General features: G+C 49.9%; 1 protein-coding gene and 1 pseudogene across 2 annotated transcripts in view; both read left to right on the forward strand.

Moving 5' to 3' along the window:
* LRRC74B (leucine rich repeat containing 74B) overlaps positions 1 to 11,501 on the forward strand; it is a 16,962-nt gene extending 5,461 nt beyond the window's left edge. The window contains exons 5-9 of one of the 2 annotated variants that reach the window (XR_008496581.2): positions 1,705 to 1,814; positions 2,816 to 2,931; positions 4,567 to 4,645; positions 5,049 to 5,147; positions 5,545 to 5,968. Coding sequence is in view for 1 of the 2 variants with exons in the window: in XM_054469130.2 (XP_054325105.2) it covers positions 1,705 to 1,814; positions 2,816 to 2,931; positions 4,567 to 4,645; positions 6,618 to 6,713; positions 9,918 to 10,073 (557 nt within the window). In the remaining variant the exon portion in view is untranslated. Of the gene's footprint in view, positions 1 to 1,704; positions 1,815 to 2,815; positions 2,932 to 4,566; positions 4,646 to 5,048; positions 5,148 to 5,544; positions 5,969 to 6,617; positions 6,714 to 9,917 lie in introns of those variants that run through there. The other variant, XM_054469130.2, reaches the window with a different exon arrangement.
* A 6,739-nt stretch (positions 11,502 to 18,240) lies between these two features.
* On the forward strand, positions 18,241 to 21,096 carry LOC129022866 (tubulin alpha-3 chain-like; annotated as a pseudogene).
* Positions 21,097 to 21,804: the final 708 nt, after the last annotated feature.

The raw sequence follows: 21,804 nt of genomic DNA on the forward strand, positions 1-21,804 counted from the left end.
AAGAAGTCAGTGAAATTAAGTGAGGCGGCCGGGCCCAGTGGCTCACACCTGTAATCCCAGCACTTTGGGAGGCCAAGGCAGGTGGATCATGAGGTCAGGAGATCGAGACCATCCTGGCTAACACGGTGAAACCCCGTCTCTACTAAAAATACAAAAAAAATTAGCCGGGTGTGGTGGCGGGCGCCTGTAGTCCCAGCTACTTGGGAGGCTGAGGCAGGAGAATGGCGTGAACCCAGGAGGTGGAGCTTGCAGTGAGCCGAGATAGCGCCACTGCAGTCCGGCCTAGACGAAAGAGCGAGACTCTGTCTCAAAAAAAAAAAAAAAAAAAAAAAGTGAGACTTGGCGGCAGGGCACTGTGGCTATCTGTAATGCCAGCACCACTTCGGGAGGCTGAGGGGCGAAGATTGCTTGAGGCCAGGAGTTAGAAACCGAACTGGGCAACATAGGGACCCCCAGTGGTGACAACAAATGATTAAAAAAATTAGCCCCGGGCGACAGAGCGAGACTCCGTCTGAAAAAAAAAAAAAAAATTAGCCCCAGGTGGTGGCATGTGCCTGTAGTCTCAGTCAGGAGGCCGAGGTGGGAGAATCGCTTGAGCCCAAGATGTCAAGGCTGCAGTGAGCCGTGATTGTCCCACTGCACTCCGGGTTGGACAACAGAGTGAGACCGTGTCTTAACAACAACAAAAAATACTTTCTTTCCTCTTTAGTGCCTGTTTCCCTGTTATGATGTTAAAAGCAGGCACTGTGATGTGCAGCTGGTTTCTGGCTCTTCTGCAGGCGCTTTCTTGTGTGTATAAATGTTCGCTTTGGTGTTCCTGTGAGGGTTGTGGGATGACCGCTGGAGGGTTCTGTTCGGCCATGTTGCTCCGCCTTCATCTCTAGGTCTCGCTATTTTGCCCAGGCTGGTCTTGAACTCCTGGCCACAAGAAATCCTTCTGCCTCCGCCTCCTGAGTCGCTGGGACCACAGGCTCACACCACTGCCTGGCTTTCACCTTCCTTTCTCTACCACCCCCATCTCCTCTCTACTACAGCTGTGCCAGCCCTGTCGCCTCTTGCCTAGCCTATGGCACCAGCCTTCCATCTGGTCCCCCAGCCTCTTGCCTCTGCCCCCACCCAGCCCAGTCTATCCTGGACACCTGCCACTTGCTGAAATGCTAATCCAGCCTCATCACTTCCTAAGGCCCTCCCTGACTCCTTGCCACTTGTATGTGCTGCCTATGCCCCTTGGCTTGGCACTCAAGGCCCCTCAGCATCTCTCAAGTGCCCATTACTCCTTCGTCACCTCACTGGCATCCCCATCCCCAGCCCCAGCTCCAAGCCTGTGTGCATTTCCACAGGTGCCTCTGCCATTTGCAGTTTCCTGTGTCTCCTCCCCACTATGCATGCACACGCCCCTGGGGAATTCCTCAGTCCTGAGTTATCTCCTCTGTCCTCTTTCCTGACTGTCCCCAGGACAGGTTGGCCACCACTCTGTTCTCACACCTCCCCCTTTGCAGTCTAAATGAATAGCTCACATCCCATACGTTTGCATTTGTATCTCCCCCATGAAATGTGAGTTCCTTAAGGGCACGGCAGGCCCACGTTAGTTTCATGTCTGTGACCCTCCTGCCCAGCAGAGGCTCGGCACGCAGTGGGCATCAGTGTGATCTTTTGAAGGAGTGAAGAGAGTGAGTCAGAAGGTCTCTCTTGGTGTTTTTGAAGGGGAGACACTCGGACCAGCCCTGGCAGAAAACACAGGACTCACCGAGCTTAACGTGAGCTGGAATCACCTCCGGGGCCCAGGAGCTGTGGCATTTGCCAGGGGACTGGAGGTATGAAGCCCCCACCTAGTCGGCCCTACAGCCTGTCTGCTGGGGCCTGTCTTCCAGGGGCCACCTCCGTGTCTCTGCAGCTCCTTGGAAATGAACCTTGGATCTTTTAAGCACAGCTTAAAGACTGTTTCTTTAGATTATTTTAATTTTCCTGGCTTCACTTAGTGACCACAATACACTGTGCTCACCGTCACATCATTTCCTGAAGGGTCACTGTTGAATATCTTGTACCTTCCCCAGACACCATAGATACCCAGCTGGGAAGGGACATCCGTGCAGTCCGGTGACACACGCTCACTGTTGGACATACGCAGGTGGTTTCCTGAGATGACACCTTGCACCCTTGGATGCCAGCACAGCCTCTCAAACACCCACCTGTTCCCTTTCATGTTGTGGTTCATAGGGCTCGGGAATGGGTGGCTCAAGCTGGTGCTAAGGTGGTACAAGGTATCTGCAATGTCCCCAGTGCCAGATACCCTGTGGGGTCCTCCTCAGGCCATGGCAGCTGCTGTCCTGCCCTGATACAGGGGCTGACCTTGGGGTCCTGCCCCACAAGATAGCATGTCACACTCTGTCTTGCCAGAGCACTTACCCTTCTCCCCATCACAGTACCCTGGACAGGTTTCATCCAACAGCTGTTCACTGGATCTTGGGATCCCTGCCCTCCAGAGCCATTAAGTGGGTGTGGAGTCCGATCAATGTTTCTGGGGCCTGCTGCTGCTCTGCACATGCCCCTCCCAGTCTCTCTGAGGGCCATTCACGTCTACACCGGTCTTTTCCTGTTGTGCTCTGGGCCACTAGGCTCTGTTGACCACCATCATCCAAGCTGCAGCCACCGGGGGGTCTGCATGGCACTTTCCTGACCCTTCCTTGGAGCCTCTCCCCTTCTGCCCTTTATCCCTTATCTTGGCACCTCAGGGCTCCTGGTCTCTGAAGCTGTGACACCCTGGCTTGCTCCACTGTCAGACGGGGTCCCATGACTTCACTCTTTGGTATTCTAGGCAAACATCTTCCTTAAAGTTCTAGACATCTCATACAATGGCTTTGGGGATCCCGGAGCCTCTGCGGTGGGTGAGGCTCTGAAGGCCAACAACGTGTTGGAGGAACTCAACATGAGGTGAGGATCCCCAGGGGGACACCCCAGGAATCATGGGCTCCATGATCTTGCTGCTGAACCACACACTCTACCCGTGATGGGGATTCCCGTGATGGGGCTTGAGCCACAATCCCAGAGCAGCTCTGTCATCCTTATCACTGGAGTTTATAATTTTATTTATTTATTTAAAACAACATATTGCTTTATTGCCCAGGGTAGAGTACAGTGATGTGATCATGGCTCACTGCAGCCTTGACCTTCCAGGCTCAAGCAATCCCACCACCTCAGCCTCCCAAGTAGCTGGGACTACAGGAGTATGTCACCAAGCCTGGCTGATTTTTTCTTTTTTGTAGAGACAGTCCCCTGCCGGCCTTGAACTCTTGGGCTGAAGCAGTCTTCCCTCCTCAGCCTCCCAAAGTGCTGGAATTACAGTCATGGGGAGTTCATCATTGTTACATAGAGACCTGTGATTCCTACAGCACAGGTGGATGGCTGCGAATTGCACACGGTGTATAAAGCATCTCTGGCAGAGCCTGGTGCATGGCGGGTGCTCCATGCAAGCTTTCCTCCCTTGCAGAAGACGAGCCAAGGCCAGGTTCTGTGGCTCACACCTGTAATCCTAGCACCTCGGAAGGCTGAGGCGGGAGGATCCATTAAGGACAGGATTTTGAGACCAGGCTAGGCAACATAGCATGACTCCATCTCTATGCAAAATCTAAAAATTGTCCATTTCCGGTGGCATACACCTATCATTCCTGGTACTTGGGAGGCTGAGGCAGGAAGATTGCTTGAGCCTAGGATTCAGAAGTTCAGGCTGCATTGCAGCCTGAGCAACAGAGCGAGTAAAACGAACCTAGTCTGGGTGGGGCAAGGCAGGACCCTGACAAGTGGGCCCCAGTGCCTGTTTTGCTCAGCACGTGGCTACCGGAGCATGCCCTGTGTGAGGGGCTCCTCCATGCCAGGCAGTGTCCCAGCCTAGCCAGGAGGCACAAGCCCAGAGGGAAGAAAAGAGGCAGATGCCAGGGAGGTCATGGGCCAGAGGCCAGGGAGGTCATGGGCTGCTGTGGCTGAGACCCTCCCCAGGGGCAGCTCCCTGTGGGCAAGAAGGCCCCACTCAGTCCTGCCCACCTTTCCTCCCCATGGGAGGAGCTAAGACTAGAGGCAGCCACAGAGGCTGACAATGGAGGTGCAGCCAGAGCTGGGGTCTGAGAAGTCAAAGAGAAGTGGGACTGACTCTGGAGACAAAGTGGTCCAGGGCGGTGCTGAGGCCTGGAGTTTGGGAACAGCAGGAGGAGGAGAGGCCTTGAACATAAGCTAGCTGATTTTCTGGAACAGGCGTTGTTATGGTGATAGGCATGAGGCGTCAGCTGGGGCAGAATACGTGGGAGCACTTGCAGAGCTCAGAGGAGCGGCAGCTGGTGTCCACCAGGACAGGGACGCTTTAGGCGTGTTTGCTGCGTGATTCCTCTGAATGGTGTCATCTCCACCTTTTACCTGTTGACCTGTCCAGGGTTCCTGGGGTGTGAGTGGAGGGCTGGAATGAGAGATCCAACCTGGTGGCTGCAATGGCAGCTCCAGTGGGCACCCTGGGGCAGTGGGCTCTGCACCGCTGCTTGGAAGGTTGCACAATGCATGTGCCTGTTGTCTTTGTTGCAGCAACAACCGCATCTCCGCAATGGGAGCCCTGAGCCTGGGCCTGGGCCTCCGGGTCAACCAGACGCTGAGGATTCTTGTAGTGAGTGCTAGCCTGATGACTGAGACCCCAGCACAGACCTGCCCTGTAACAGTCCACACAGATCCCTCCCCCACAGCCCCCACCCAGGGGCAGCAGGCAGGTGCACACAGGCTGGCTCACTCCCTTGCCACTCACCCTGCATCTGGGGCCTGGCCCTCCTCTTCTCCCCTTCATCCCTCCCAGCCTCTCTCCCACATCTTCTTGCTGCCCTTCCTCCTCTGTGGGCAGGGGTGCTGCTCTGCTGAAGGTGTCTGGGCACCCCTTGTGTCTCCCTCATCTTCTCCCCTGCCTTTCCTCTGGCCTTGCTGGGACCCAGGCCCCACCCAGGTGTTCTGTTGGCCACTGCTCAGGCTGACCTGAGGCCTGGTGTTCCCAGCTGGAGTTCCTTCCCCTGGGTTTGCAGGTGGGGAGGGAGTGCTGAGCAGGACAGAGAGCAGAAGACAGACGCAGGAGGGAGGCAAGCGGCGAGCAGGTCCCCAGGGGACCACTGTGCCCACAGCAGGTACGTGCTGGGGGACAGTATTGCCAGCTGGGTATGGACACCCAGCTCTGTCGGCCCTCAGCTCCCCACCCTAGCCTTCCCTGGGCTTCTCCCATAGACCTCCTCCCCTGCTCCCTGCCTCACAGGAAACTGGACCTCTCTGAAGCGTAGACCTGTGTTTCCAGTCACCTCATAGACAGTCCTCTAAATGTCCCAAAGTCACGTGGGAATGTGAAAGTCCAACCTGAGCCCATACTCCCCTCTAAGGGCCACCTCCTGGTGAGGGGTTCCTTCTTCCTTCTTCCCAAGTCACCAGCTGGGGCCCAGAGCCTGCCTGCCCCTCCCTTTTCCACACCCTCCCTCCCACCTTCTGCAGGGGCTCACCTTGCTGACTCCTCCCTCTTCTGACTTCTCTTAGCTTCTGTGAACTTGCGGGATTCCTGGCTGCAGTTCTTTCTTCCCAGCTGCTACCCAGGACCAGAAACATGCCCTGCTTTAAAACTGTTGGAGTTTTATGCCCTCTGGATAAACCCAAGCTTCGAGTGCATCATGTCATGCGGAGCTAGGTGTGGTGGCTCACACCAATAATCCTAGCACTTCGGGAGGCTGAGGCAGGCAGATCGCTTGAGGTCAGGAGTTGGAGCCCAGACTGACCAACATGGTGAAACCCTGTCTCTACTGAAAACAGAAAAATGAGCCAGATGTGGTGATGCACACCTATAATCCCAGCTACTCTGGAGGCTGAGGCAGGAGGATCCTTTGAACCCAGGAAGTGAAGGTTGCAGTGAGCTGAGATCTCACCACTGCACTCCAGTCTGGATGACAGAGCAAGACTCTGTCTCAAAAAAAAAAAAAAAAAGTAACATAGCATGTCATGGAGGATTTGGGCTCTGCTAGCCCCTCTCTTCCAAGTTCAGTGCTCTCATCCCAAGCTTGGAGTACACACACACACACACACACACACACACACACACACACACACACACACACACACACACACACACACACACACACACACACACACACACACCCCATACTATTTTTCACCCCTGCCTTTGTGCCTCTGCTGTTCTTGCTGACGTGTCCAGCTCCGGCCACCTCACCTGGGAAGCTCAGCTGAGCCCTGCCCAGATATACCTCCCCTCCCAGCCTTTCCCTCCCAGGGGAGCTGGTGCACACTCACTGCGCTGATCACACCACATTTCATGATGCTTCCTTTCCCTCCCCTTTCCCCAGCAGGCAAGTTCTTAAAGGCAAGGGTGTGTCTTGTGTGTCTATATCAGTCAGAGGCCTCTCCCTTCCTTTCTTCCCTGAACCAGCAGCCTCACCAGAGCATTCTGTCTGACTATCTGATGGAGACACCTTCTGAGCTGAGACAGTGTGGCCATAGTGGCTGTGTCCTCAGAGATGAGGAGCCCCTCCTTCCCTTTCATGTTGCTCTCTGGCCTTCCTGGACCTGGCTTCTCGCAGCTTTGTGTGCGTGTTTCTCAGGTGTCCAGGAATCCCATGCGAAGTGAAGGCTGCTTTGGTCTCCTCAAGTCTGTCCAGGACAATCCAGCCTCTGCCCTGGAACTGCTGGATTTCTCAGTAAGAGCATTTTATAAACCTCGTTTCTGATCCTCCCAGCAGCCGTGTGAGGTATCATAATCTTAGAAGAAGAAAGTGAGGGTTAGAGAAATCAAGAGCCCTGCCCAGATACACGGCGTGGCAGACGCAGAGTTGCAACAGGTACCTGAATGCAGGCACGGGGCCACTCGGCTCTGCCCCCTCTGGACTGGTGGTTCCACGGGATCTCACCTGGGGCCCCTGCCTGGGTTCTTCATTGGCTGAGAGAGGATAAGTGGAGGTCTGGGCACAATGCTCCCTATCCACTGAGGTTTAGATCTGCAGGCGCAGCACCTGCAAGGCTGCCCTCTGCCCCTCCCCCGACTGTCTGCAGGTGGACTGTGGTGCTGGAAGCTTCACCTGAGTGGCTGTGAGAGAGATTAGGATCCCTTTTCATTCAATTTTGCCACTTTTTTTTGAGTCAGGGTCTCACTCTGTCACCCAGTTGCAGTGCAGTGGTGTGATCGTAGCTCACTGCAGTCTCAAATTCCTTGGCTTAAGTGGTCCTTCTGTCTAAGCTCCCCAAGTAGCTGGAAGTACAGGTACAGGTCACCATACCTGGCTAAATTTTTTAGAGATGGGGGCTTGCTATGTTGCCCAGGCTGGTTTCAAACTTCTGAACTCAAGTGATCCTTGTGCCATGGTCTCTCATGTCTTGGGTCAATTTTGATTTTTTTTTTTTTTTTTTGAGACAGAGTCTCACTCTGTCGCCCAGGCTGGAGTGCAGTGGTGCTATCGCGGCTCTCTGCAACTTCCAGCTCCCAGGTTCAGGCAATTCTTCTGCCTCAGCCTCCTGAGTAGCCGGGATTACAGGTGTCTGCCACCACGCCAGGCTGATTTTTTTTTTTTTTGGTATTTTTTTTAGTAGAGATGGGGTTTCACCAGGGTGGCCAGGCTGATCTTGAACTCCTGACCTCAGGAGATCCACCCACCTAGGCCTTCTAAGTGCTGGGATTACAGGCATGAGCCATTGCGCCTGGCGAATTTTGATTTTTTAATGTAGAAAAAGTGCCAGGTGAGGTGGCTCACACCTATAATCTCAGCACGTTGGGAGGCTAAGGTAGGAGGATCCCTTGAAGCCTAGAGTTCAAGACCATCCTGGGCAGCACAGCAAGATCCCCATCTCTACAAAAAGCTTTTTTAAAAATTAGCCAGGCATGTGGCACATACCCGTAATTTCGGGTACTCAGAAGACTGAAGCAGGAGGATCACCTGATCCCAGGGGTTTGTGGCTTCAGTGAGCTATGATTGTGCCACTGCACTCCAGCCTGGGCAACAGAGCCAGACTCTGTCTCAAAAAAAACAAACAACAACAACAAAAAAAAAAAAAAAAAAGGAAGGAAACAAAAAAGTTGAGTTACAGATCAGAGCTGATTCTAACCGTGATTTTTTTCAACCCACACTTGAGTCAAAGCCTTTCCAGAAATGTGTGTGTGTAGTTTCAGTTCTTCAGGTTTGGGACAACCGATGTCAAATGTCCTTACCGTTTCCTTCTAATGGCCTGTTCTTGCCTTAACCATGTGCCTGCTGCTCTGAGAATTCCTGTCAACATTGGATCTGTCATTCTAAAAGAAATAGAATGACATATGGCATTATCCTGCCTGAATATATACTTACTTGAAACAATATATGGTCATTATCAGAAGCCCCTAGTCTCGTGGGAATGCCATGGACTTTGGAATCAGTTCAGGCTTGGGACCAAATCTTGTGTCCATCAATGTGGGATCCTGGACAAGATTCTGAGTCAAAGAATCATAAACAATCAATAACTAGCCTGGGCTGGGCATGATGGTTCATGCCTATAATCCCAGGACCTCGAGAGGCCAAGGCAGGTGGATCACCTGAGGTCAGGAGTTCAAGACCACCCTGGACAACATGGCAAAACCTGTCTTTACTAATAATACAAAAATTTGGCCGGAGTTGGTGGCTCACGCCTATAATCTCAGAACTTTGGGAGGCTGAGGCAGGCAGATCACCTGAGGTCAGGAGTTCGAGATCAGACTGGCCAACATGGTAAAACCCTGTCTCTACTAAAAATACAAAAATTAGCCGGGTGTAGTGGTATGCACCTGTAATCCCAGCTACTCGGGAGGCTGAGGCAGGAGAATCACCTCCAGAGAACCCAGAGGTGGAGGTTGCAGTGAGCCGAGATTGCGCCATTGCACTCCAGCCTAAGCAACAAGAGTGAAACTCTGTGTTGTAAAAGATAGAAGAAAAATTAGCTGGATGTGGTGGTGCCCACCTGTAACCTCAGCTACTCGGGAGGCTGAGGCAAGAGAATCGCTTGAACCAGAAAGCGGAGGTTGCAGTGAGCCGAGACCGTGCCAATGCACTCCAGCCTGGGTGACAGAGTGAGACTCTATCTCAAAAAAACCCGGAAAACAAAAAAACAAAGAAAACAATTAGCCTGAATCGAATATTCTATTTTCTATTTTCTATTTTCTATTCCTTAACTGTTGTTATCTGTTATCACTAGTATAATCTGACTAGCCCAGATTTTATTCTGAGCTTTGAGGGAAATAGTTTTGAAGACTTATAGTTCAAGGAAAATCTTTCCCTGGGCTCGGACTTGTGTTTTTGTGAAATGGGGCTAACGTCTACCCCGCAAGGCCATCATGAACATAAGCTGAGATGACAGACCTAAGGGAAAGGCCTTGCACAGAGAAGGACTCAATTAGTGCCAGTTCTGTTCTTCACAACCCCTTGGCTTTTAGTTTTTAATTGAGGAACAACATCTATGCTGAAAAATGCGCAAAGATTAAGCATAGATCTTGGAGAATTTTCACAAACAGCATAGGTGTCTATGTAACCAGCCCCCAGATCTGGAAATACAGCATAGCCGGGCATGGTCGTGGGCACCTGTAGTCCCCGCTATTCTGGAGGCTTAAGCAAGAGGACAGCTTGAGTGCAGGAGCTCAGGGATGAAGTGAGCTATGATTAAGCCACTGCACTCCAGCCTGGTGACAGAGTACGATCCCATTTCTACATAAATAATACAGCAGGCCTCTAAACGTCCCCCATTGTCCCCTTCTCTCCTGGATCTTACTAGTTTGCGGGTATGAGATTGTCATCCACAGGAGAGAAGCCACCTGAAGGAGCTTCTCTGAGACCTTGCGTGTGTGAATGAAAAATGGTCAAGTTCTCAGATAGTAACAAAGTTCATCCTTGTAATGGGTGTCTCCTCAGGATATCCAGGTGAACGCAGAGTTTGATGGCCTTGCTAGCTCAGTGAAGGGAATTCTTCCAGAACTCTGCATAAAGACTGGCGCTTGCAGAGTGGAGTATAAAAAGGAGTTGCTGCCAGTCTTCAGATCAGCCCTGCCAGCATCTGTCCCTAAGTGACCTTGGAGTGTGGCTTCCTCATCTCCAATCAGCTGCTTTGACCTCCAGGGTGAGGAGCTCTTTGACTCACGAGGCCTTGTTACCACTTGTGTCTGCACTGAGTCCCCACGTCAGCCGTGTGCTAAGTCCTATGGAGCTGACCTTCATGGTGCTCACACACCTGTACCCTCCTCTGTGCCCCACGGACCCTGCACTCATCTGGGCCTTCATGTGCTCTCACTCATTCCTGTCACACAAACCCCTACTAAGTACTGCACATTGAGCTGGGCATGGTATCCAAGATGCCCAAGCAAGTCCCTGCCCTCCCCATGTTCATGTTCTGGTGACCTCAGGAAACTATTAAAATACAACAAGGGGTGCACACTCTACTTTTGAGAATGCAAACGGGCACAGCCTTTTTGGAAGGCAATTTATCATCATGCACTGAGAGCCTCAAAACTGCCTGTGCCCTTTGATACAATCATTTGACTAATGTGCTCTAGAGAAATAACCAGAGATGCATAAAAGATTGATGCCTAAAGATGCTCATGGGGCCAGGCACGGTGGCTCACACCTGTAATCCCAGCCCTTTTGGAGGCCGAGGTGGGTGGATCCCTTGAGGTCAGGAGTTTGAGACCAGCCTGACCAACATAGTGAAACCCCAGTTCTACTAAAAATACAAAATTAGCCAGGCGTGATGGTGCACACCTGTAATCCCCGCTACTTGGGAGGCTGAGGCAGGAGAATTGCTTGAATCCTGGAGGTGGAGGCTGCAGTTCTCACCATTGCACTCTAGCCTGGGCAACAAGAGCAAAACTCTGTCTCAAAAAAAAAAAAAGATGCCCATGGAAATGCTGTTTATCATAATGAAAATTGGAAGTGTCCCCATTAACAGGGGATTGGCCAACTAAAATTTGGAACTCTGCAAATGTTAAAAGCCACATGCTCAAAGAACACTTAATTCATGAAAATACACATGATTAATTTTAAGTGAGAAAATTGGGAAGAAAAAAATCACATGGCAGCTGGGTGCAGTGGCACGTGCCTATAGTCCCAGCCATTCAGAGGCTGAGGTAGGAGGATTGCTTGAGCTCAGGAGTTGAGACCAGCTGGGGCAATACAATAAGACCCTGTCTTTAGAAATAAATCAGTCAATCACATGGCTTATCTGACAGTTCCTCAAAAGCTTAATCATAGAATTACCATATAACCCATTAATTCCATTCCTAGGTATATACTTAAAAGAAATGAAAACATATGTCCCCACAAGAACTTGTGCATGAATATCCATAGCAACATTATTTATAATATTCTAAGAGTGAAAATGCCCACGAGTGGATAAATACAATGTGGTATATCCATACAGTGGAATATTATTTGGCAATAACAAGGAATTTGAGGTGATAACAATGTTCTAAAATGTATTGTGGTGATGGCTACATAACTGTGCATATTCTAAAGGCAATTGAATTATATATACTTTAAATGAATGAACAGTATGGTATGTGAATGACATCTCAATAAAACTGTTTCGAAAAGAAGGAAAAGTACTGAAACATGCTAAAAATGGATGAAACTAGAAAACATGATGCTAAGTGAAAGAAGCCAGTCACAAGCTCACGTGTTGCATGATTGCATTTATATGAAACATCCGGAGTACACAAATCTGTACAGACAGCAAGTAGATTATAAATTGCCTAGGCGTAGAGAAATAGAGGTATTGCAGGTTGACAGCTAAAGGATGTGGATTTCTTTGGACGGGTGATAAAAATGTTCTAAAATTGATTGTGGTGATGTGCAACTCTATGAATATGCTAAAAACCACTCAATTTTACATTTTAAATGGGTGATTTGTGTGGTATGTGAATTACATCTCAAGAAAGCTGTTGCAAAAAATATCATATGGGTTGAGCCTAGTGGTATTAAAAAAGTATAAATATGGCCAGGTGCGGTGGCTCACGCCTGCAATCCCAGCACTTTGGGAGGCCGAGGCGGGCAGATCACGAGGTCAGGAGATCGAGACCATCCTGGCTAATACGGTGAAACCCCATCTCTACTAAAAATACAAAAAAAATTAGCCAGATGTGGTGGCGGGTGCCTGTAGTCCCAGCTACGTGGGAGACTGAGGCAGGAGAATGTCGTGAACCCAGGAGGCGGAGCTTGCAGTGAGCCGACATCGTGTCACTGCACTCCAGCCTGGGCCACAAAGCGAGACTCCGTCTCAAAAAAAAAAAAAAAAAAGATTATAATACCATATTTTCCACATAGCTTTTCTGTGTTTAGATACACAAATCCTTACTGTACAGGTCGGTAGCCGAGGGGCAATATGCTGTACCTCATGGCCAAGGTGTGCAGTAGGCTGCACCATCTAGGCTGGTGTAAGCACACTCTATGATGTTCTCACATCAACGAAATCGCCTGATGATGCATTTCTGAGAACGTATCCTAGTCATTGAACAATGCATGCCCCTACTGAAGAGCACTGTGTGATGCGGGCTACAGCTGAGTTCTGTGCATGATGTTGCTGGAGCCATGAGGAGGGGTAGGGCTATGGACTGAATGGTGTCCCCCTCAATATTAGACATTGAAGCTCTAGTCCCCAATGTGATTGTCTTTGGGGCCAGGGCCTATAAGAAGATGGTGAAGGTTAAGTGAGGGCATAAGGGTGGGCCTTGATCCAATAGGATTAGTGTCCTTATAAGAGACCAGAGAGCTTGGGTGCTACCTCCCCCAACCCCGTGGGAGGACATGGTGAGAAGGTGGCTGCGTGCAAGCCAGGAAGAGAGGCCTCTGGGACTTTTAGCCTCCAGAACTGTGAGAAAATAAATGTCTGTTGTTTAAGCCGCTCAGTCAATGGTATTTTTTTATGGCACCTGGAGCTGACTAATACAGAAGGATTCACCCTCCTGGGGAGAAGGGGCAGTGGGGGCAGTGGCCTCCTCTGGTTTCCCTGGCCCTGTGCAGAACTCCCTGCCTGCCCCTCCTCCTTGTGCCAAAGCATCCTTCTAAGGGCAGACCTGATCGCACTGTTCAGAGGACCCCAAAGCCCACAGAAAAGGCCCAACTCCTGGACCTCATGTGTCCTATCCCACTGGGGGAGCTTCTTCTCTCTTCTCTACTCTCTTCTCAGGAGGGAAAGTTAAGGGTCTGCTTGACCACCCTCTAGGGAGATGCCAGAATGGGGTGATGCATTCTGGTGATGAGCTGGGGGTAAGCCTGCATGTCTCCTCCTATACTTTTCCCAGAAGTGAATACACAGTGGATATTCAAGAAAGTAAAGACTATCTTTAAGAATGAATGAATCAGGCTGGGCATGGTGACTCACACCTGTAATCCCAGCACTTTGGGAGGCTGAGGTGGGCAGATCACTTCAGGTCAGGATCACTTGAGCTCAGGAGTTTAAGACCAGTCTGGCCAACATAGTGAAACCCCATCTCTACTAAAAATACAAATTAGCCGGGTGTGGTGGTGGGCGCCTATAATCCCAACCACTCGGGAGGCTGAGGGGCAGGAGAGTTGCTTGAACACAGAAGGCAGAGGTTGCAGTGAGCCGAGCTCACGCCACTGCACTCCAGTCTGGGTGACAGAGCAAGACTCGGTCTCAAAAAAAAAAAAAGGAAGAATCAGGCTCAGCACACTGGCACATGCTTGTAATCCCAGAAATTTGGGAGGCCAAGATGGGAGGATCACTTGAAGCCAGGAGTTCCAGACCAGCCTGGGCAGCATAGTGAGACCCCCGTTTCTACAAAAAACGTTTAAAAATTAGCTGGGCATGGTGGCATGTGCCTGTCGTTCCAGCTACCTGGGATGCTGAGGTGGGAGGATCACTCGAACCTGGGAGTTTGAAGCTGCAACGAGCCATGATTGCACCACTGCACTTCAGCCTGGTTGAGAGAGTGAGAACCTGTCTCGAAAAAAAAAAAAAAAAGAATGGAAGGATCAAACTGGGCATAGTGATGCATGCTTGCCTGTAGGCCCAGCCTACAAGGGACGCTGAGGCAGGAGGATCATTTGATCCTGGGAATTTGAGCCCAGCCTGAGCAACATAGTGAGATCCTGTCTAAAAAAGAAAAAAAGGGAAGAATCAAATAATTGTTCCAAAGTCCTTCAAAATGAGTATTGAGTCCCAACTTGGCACTTTCCTGAGCAGGGATATGTCTCCTCTTTCTTCTTTAGTGAGAAGGAGTGAGTTTCTGACTCCTTCTCACTAAGGAGCCAGAAACTCACTCCTTCTCACTAAAAAAGTGAGAAAAATAAAAAATAGCTCAGAGCACTTTGAGCTATGTGAGGTATGCAGAATTTATCAGGCCCGGAGACATGAATATGGGACTTCAGGCAGGGCATGGTGGCTCATGCCTGTAGACTCAGGAGGCCAAGGTGAGCCCAAGGTGGGGGATCACTTTAGTCCAGGAGTTTTGAGACAAGCCTGGGCAACATCAGGAGATCCTTATTTCCTCAAAAACTTAAAAAAAAAAAAAAGAAGCTGGGCATGGTGGCACACACCTGTGGTCCTGAGTCAGGAGGTTGAGGCTGCAGTGAGCTATGACCATACCAGTGCATTCCAGCCTGGGTACGCAGCGAGACCCTGTCTTAAAATAATAATAATAATATGCTGGGTGCAGTGGCTCATTCCTGTAATCCCAGCTCTTTGGGAGGCTGAAGTGGGTGAATCACTTGAGGTCAGGATTTCGAGACTAGCGTGGCCAACATGGTAAAACCCTGTCTTTTCTAAAAATACAAAAATCAGCCAGGTATGGTGATGCATGCCTGTAATCTCAGCTACTTGGGAGGCTGAGGCAGGAGAATCGCTGGAGCCCGGGAGGTGGAGGTTGCAGTGAGCCGAGATCATGCCACTGCACTCCAGCCTGGATGACAGAGCAAGACTCTGTCTCAAAACAAAACAAAACAAAAAAATAATAATTATAATAATGAAAAGAAAAAGAAATGAATATGGGACTTCAGTAACATATTTTGTATCCATGCCCAGGGGGCAATTGTTTAAAGGTGTTTTGTTCCTGACTAGCTTAACCCATTATCTTCCTGTTTCTGGAATTTATGATACAAAGAATAATGTATAGACAACCAATAGCTTATGTTGTTTTAATATAAATTCTTGTGGCCAGGGAAGCTGAAGTGATAGGATTGTTTGAGGCCAGGAGTTGAAGACCAGCCTCAGCGAGACCCATCTCAATTTTTTAAAAAAGAGCAATTCTTGGTAAACCACTTAGGAACTGCCTCTTCTTTTCTCTTAAAAACAGTATCTCTGGCCAGGTGCAGTGGTTCACACCTGTAATCTCGGCACTTTGGGAGGCTGAAGCAGGCAGGTCGCCTGAGCCCAGGGGTTTGAGACCAACCCTGACAACATGGCGAAACCCTGTATCTACAAAAAATACAAAAAATTGGCTGGGCGTGGTGGCACATGCCTGTAGTCCCAGCTATTCGGGAGGCTGAGGTGGGAGGATCACCTGATCCTGAGGAGGTTCAAGGCTGCAGTGAGTCATGATCTCACCACTGCACTCCAGCCTGGGCAACAGAGTGAGGCGTTGTCTCAAAAAATAAAATAGGCTGGGCACGATGGCTCACGCCTGTAATCCCAACACTTTGGGAGGCCGAGGCTGGTGGATCACGAGGTCAGGAGCTCGAGACCAGCCTGACCAACATGGTGAAACCCCGTCCCTACTAAAAATATAAAAATTAGCCAGACGTGGTGGCACGTGCCTTTCCCAGCTACTCAGGAGCCTGAGGCAGGAGAATCGCTTGAACCTGGGAGGCAGAGGTTGCAGTCAGTTGAGATCCTGCCACTGCACTCCAGCCTGGGCGACAGAGCGAGACTCCGTCTCAAAAAACAAACAAACAACAAAAAAACACAAAATAAATAAAATAAAATAACATAAAAACAGCATTTTGTAACTGCTGCTAATTAAGAGTGTATGTTTAAAGCAACCTGAATCTCCACTCCCGGGCTGAAGGTCTTAAATGTGGCAATAATAAATTTTTTTTTTTTTTAAGAGCTCTGTCACTCAGGCTGGAATGCAGTGGCACAATCACAGCTCACTGTAGCTTTGAACTCCTGGGCTCCAGCAATCCCCCCACCTTGGCTTTCCAAAGGGCTGGGATTACAGGTGTCAGCCACCTCACCCAGCCTTCTCCCTTCTATTTACCTTCTCCCTTCTATTTTAGTTTGTTATTCTCCCCTTTTAAGAGCTGCTTCCTTATAGGTTTAACCCTGATAGGCAGACACGCTTTGTTCTCATTCTCTTTTTTTTTGTTCTGCCACTACAGAATATTTTGCATGCCATAGAGTTTCAAACTGTCTTGAAATGAATGGGTTCACATTTATGTTCTGGTTCACAGAGTGAGTGTATCTCTATCCACGTGGGGCAGGTGGGTGTCCAGATAGGCAATGCCCGCTGAGAACTGTACTGCCTTGAACGTGCAATTCAGCCTGATGGTCAAATGCCAAGTGACAAAACCATCGGTGGTGGGGATGACTCCTTCAACATGTTCTTCAGTGAGATTGGGGCTGGCAAGCACGTGCCCAGAGCAGTGTTTGTGGACCAGGAGCCCACTGTGGTTGATAGGTCCTCGGGCACTGGATGGCAGCTTTCCTGGGAGGGTGGGAGAGCATTGGTAAAACCCCACGTGGGCTCCTGTGAATCCCCCTGCAGAATGGATGGGATAGACAAGCATATGCCCATGGCATCGTTAGGGCAGAAACTGAAAGTTTCATGTTTAGTGTATGTGAGACTCAGCTCCTAATTTAGGATGTATGGGAAAAGCTGCTTTGCCAGCAGTAAGATGGGCTGTGGAGAGATTCCCTTGTGGCTGCCTCAGCCCTGCACAGGTGGCCCTGCCTGCAGCGTGTGGGGCATTGATTCCCTCCTGAATGCTGTACACTGTCTCATGCTGGTGCATGAAGAGTCTTGATGTGCATCTTAGGCATAGAAGGTAAGTACAGAACATTCATTTCCTTCATCCAGATTAGAAGTCCCAGGTAGTTTCCAAGGAGAGCTGCAAAGAGACACTACCTTTCAGTGTCCCCCAGGAGATGACAGTGTCACCTGAAAGCATGTGGGACCCAGGCCACATAGGTTGATTGGACTGCCCTTCAGAAGTCAGACTGACCTGGTGACCGTCCAGTTTGTAAGAGATTTTTAACTTATAGCCTTTGATGTAGTAGCTAAGGGTAGGAAAGATGTATGTACCTGTAGAATTACCAGTGTTGGGGGGCGGTGCGAGAGCTTATTTCCCTTCATTGGGAACTGTTTATGCTGACATTTATTTATTTAATTAATTAGTTAATTATTTATTTATTTATAGAAAGAGTCTTGCTCTGTCGCCCAGGCTGGAGTGCAGTGGCACGATCTCGGCTCACTGCAACCTCCGCCTCCTGGGTTCACGACATTCTCCTGCCTCAGCCTCCCAAGTAGCTGGGACTACAGGTGCCCGCCACCACGCCCGACTAATTTTGTTTTTGTATTTTTAGTAGAGATGGGTTTTCACCGTGTTAGCCAGGATGGTCTTGATCTCCTGAACTCGTGATCTGCCCTCCTCGGCCTCCCAAAGTGCTGGGATTACAGGCGTGAGTCACTGTGCCCGGCCTGTGCTGATATTTATACCAGAGCTGACTTTAGCTTCCTAGAGCCTTAAATTGCATTTGTGGTTTGGTTATCACAGAGACATTTTCTACCAGACACTGCCACTGTTGACCTACAACATGTAGCTCATGTACTTTGAACAGCATGTACCTTGTAGAAGTGAACAGTCCTTGTTCACCTTGGTGTACAGTAGGCCTTAAAGACTCACAGCACTTGTGGTCTCTTTGTAGATGAAGTGCACACAGGGACCTATAGGCAGCTCTTCCACCCGGAGCATCTGATCAGTGGGAAGGAAGATGCAGCCAATAATTACTCCAGAGGCCATTACACCATCGGCAAGGAGACCTGGTCCTGGACCGGATCCGCAAACTGGTAAGAAGAGAAGGCTTCATGTGGACGTCTGGTACAGGAGAATAGGCCTTAGATGGTGAAGGGAAGGTCATTTTCGCAACACTTAGAGCAGCATCTTGAGTCCGACTAAGTCTGCAATATCTTACTATGAAGTGTGCGTGGTGATTTGTGCATAGATCTGTATTGTCTGCTTTTCTCTGCTTCAAAGTGTGATGCATGTTCATTATGGATGGTCTGAATCCGTATCAACTCTCAGAGGCAAAGAGAAGTGGCCCCGGCTTGGTGGAGGTTGGTGGTGTGGCTCCCACGGGCATTGGCTCACGTTGTCCGGTTTCTCTCAGGCGGATCTGTGCATGGGACTGCAGGGCTTCCTCATCTTCCACAGCTTTGGGGGCGGCACTGGCTCTGGGTTCGTGTCTCTGCTCATGGAGCGGCTCTCGGTGGACTACGGGAAGAAGTCCAACCTGGAGTTTGCCATTTACCCAGCCCCCCAGGTCTCCACGGCCATGACGGAGCCCTACAACTCCATCCTGACCACCTACACGACCCTGGAACATTCTGACTGTGCCTTCATGGTCGACATGTCAGCGCAACCTGGACATCCAGTGTCCCATGTACACCAACCTCAGTCATCTGATTGGGCAGATCGTGTCCTCCATCATGGCTTCCCTGTGATTTGTTGGGTCCCTGAACGTGGACTTGACAGAATTCCAAACCAGCCTGGTGCCGTACCCCCACATCCACCTCCCCCGGCCACCTATGCCCTGATCATCTCAGCCGAGAAGGTCTACCATGAGCAGCTGTCCGTGGCCGAGATCGCCAATGCCCGCTTCGAGCCAGCCAATCAGATGGTCAAGTGTGACCCTCACCACGGCAAGTACAATGGCCTGCTGCTTGTTGTACCGAGGAGATGTGGTCCCGAAAGATGTCAGTGGGGCCATCGCCACCATCAAGAGCAAGCGCACCATCCAGTTTGCAGGTTGGTGCCCGACTGGATTTAAGGGAGGACTGGGTGATGTGGAGTCCTTGTGCCGTCAGGAAGTAGCAGACCCGCAGAATAATGCTGCCCCTGAAGGCCCGCATCCTTTGCGGTTGCTTGTCTAGAACCGTCACCCTGCCCCTGTTCCATGGGCTAGGCTCATGGGCATAAATCAATGAACCAGAGTGATAATTAATTCAGTGGTGTCTTTTGAACTTCCTTTGTGAGTCATCACACTATATATCTGTGGTGAGCTTTTTGTGTTTTTTTAAGAATAAGCTATTTTTTGGAGGATTTTGGTGCCCCTTGCTTGGACAGCAGAATTTGTGTGGAAAAGATAGGTTGAACTTAGTAGAAATTTTATGGGCATTTTGGGGAATCATGTGGATGGTGTATATGTTTTAACTTGGGCATTATTATAAACTGCTCTCATTAAGTCTTGCTTCATCTAAGAATGTCCAGGTTGTGCCGACATATGTCAGAGGTGGCTTCATTGTCCATCATGAAGGCACAGTCAGAATGTTCATCTGTAGAAATTATATCCAATTTAAATGTCTTTTGGAGTGTTTGATTTAAAGAAAGACTATCAAGAATCTTTTTGTGATGAAAACAGCACCATCTTTATTTCTCTTTTGGGAAGCCTAGTAATTTTGGCCTGTGTTTGCCTCAGACAGAAAATCTGTCCCCACCTTCCACTGACACATGAAAGAAACCTTGCTGTCCCCTTTCAGCTTTTCCAGGAATTGGTGACTAAATCCTGTTGCTTCTCCCTCTGTTGGACCTGTGCGTCTTCTGCTTTGCTTTCCCTGCCTCCTCTGGCTCAGACACCCACTGCCTCTGGGGAGACCACTGCAGTCAGCTCTAACTGGGAATTCCTACTCTGGGTTTCTCTTCCTCTCCTTCAGGGGTTAGCATGGCTGCTGGACTAGCCATCCAATTTTGTAAGTAAGGTTTTGTCTGAACACAGCCACCACACCCCTTCATTGCAGATCGATTTTGCTGGGGTAGGTGTGACAGAGTCCATGTGCCTGTAAGGCCTAGAATTTGTATGATCTTGTCATTTATAAAGCAGGTTTGCTGACCCCTGCTCTAGTTGACCCCATGCACTACTCAGGACGTGTTATTCCCAAGTTCTGAAACTTGGAATGCTTCCCTTTTGGTTCCCACCTTGGAATGTCACTTCCTACTCAAGCAAGCACATGGACTACTCTTGCTGCTGTGGTAGCTTCTTTCAAGTGATATTTGACCTGTCACCTTTGCATATTTCACAGTGGCTTGTTTGGTGGCACAGCAGGGGGGTATGACCTTCCCCGTGGTATCACAGTTGTGTACTCACAATCTATCTGGGTGGAAAAAGTTTAGCTACAGAATTTCATTACTATCTTGTAAAACCCTTTGGAGTAAATAATCTATAAAGAAGACAAGTAGTGTACATTTTCAGAGGGAAGACAGTCTTCACCTGGGCACCTATCACATGTCACAGTTGCTAGGACACAGCCCTTCGGGCAGCTTGGGATCCTGCCAGGGTGGCCACCTCCAAAGCTCCTTTCTCTTTATTCCTTGTCTGGAACTGTCACCCTGCTTGGCACAGAGAAGGGCTTAGCGAGGTTTGTAGGGGTGAACTGAGCATTCTCCTGGTCACCTACAGGGGGTCTTCTGTTTGAGGAAAAGTAGCCACCATTTCTAGGTTTGATACAAGCTTCACGGACCGCTTTCTTCCCCTTCTCCAGCAGGTGGGCATTAACTACCAGCCCCTGATGGTGGTCCCTGGAGGAAACGTGGCCAAGTTGCAATGGGCCATGTGCATGCTAAGCAACATCACAGCCATCACCAAGGCCTGGGCCTGCCTGGACCCTAAGTTTGATCTCATGTATGCCAAGCAGGCCTTTGTGCAATGGTACATGGGTGAAGGCATGGAGGAGGGGGAGTCCTCTGAGGCTTGCAAGGACCTGGCAGCTCTGGAGAAGGATTACGACGAGGTGGGCATGGATTCTGTGGAAGCAGAGGCTGAAGAAGGCAAAGAATACTGAGGGGAGGGTGTGGTGGGCTCTCTCCTGCCACCCCCAGCATGGCTGCTTTCAAGTTGTTTGCAATTAAAGTTTCTCTGTAAAACGAAGACCTCTGTGTGTCGTGCTGCTTGGCTCTGCCTACAGGAGCAGGTGGGACCCCAGAGCCTGCATGGACAGTCAGTAGGGTCCCAGCCTGCCCTGCTGGCATGGGGTTGGGGTGCAGCAGGAGTGTATGTACTTAAGGAGCTGCCATGGAAGTGACTTGACCCAGGGGAAACAAGTCAAGCGTTGAGTGGATAGGTTTCCTAAATTCTAGGAAACCTAAGTCAGGGTTTCACCTGAATTTGCAATTTTTGGGGCTTTCCTATTAATGGGATGTGCTGGCTAAAAAGAAGAGCCTAGAAGCAGAGTGTTTAAATCTGAGGTCTGTGAATGGGGCATGTCCATGAAATCCTTAAAGCTGTAGGTCAAATATGTAAGGTCAGGAAATTTTAGAAGGGGGAAAGTGTTACTGAGTTCTCCACAGTATTTGTGACCCACAGAAGGTCACGACACACCCATCCTGACCCCCCACTGCCCCATGGTAACCTGGAAGGCAGCGTTTACCCTCCACGCACACACACGGTCACCTTGCCCCTCAGCACTGTCAACTGTCTTGGTAGAAAACCTTGCACCTTTCACTTCAAGTGAAGTGTGTTAACATCTATTTATAAAAGACCTGGGAATCCAGATATCTTTTCTCAGAACCAAAGTCAGCTCCAGGAAGTTGACTCAAGGTGAAGTGACCTGGTTAGTTCAGCTGTGGCACAACCAGG

The sequence above is a fragment of the Pongo pygmaeus genome, chromosome 23 (genome assembly GCF_028885625.2).
Source record: "Pongo pygmaeus isolate AG05252 chromosome 23, NHGRI_mPonPyg2-v2.0_pri, whole genome shotgun sequence".
Lineage (NCBI taxonomy): Eukaryota > Metazoa > Chordata > Mammalia > Primates > Hominidae > Pongo > Pongo pygmaeus.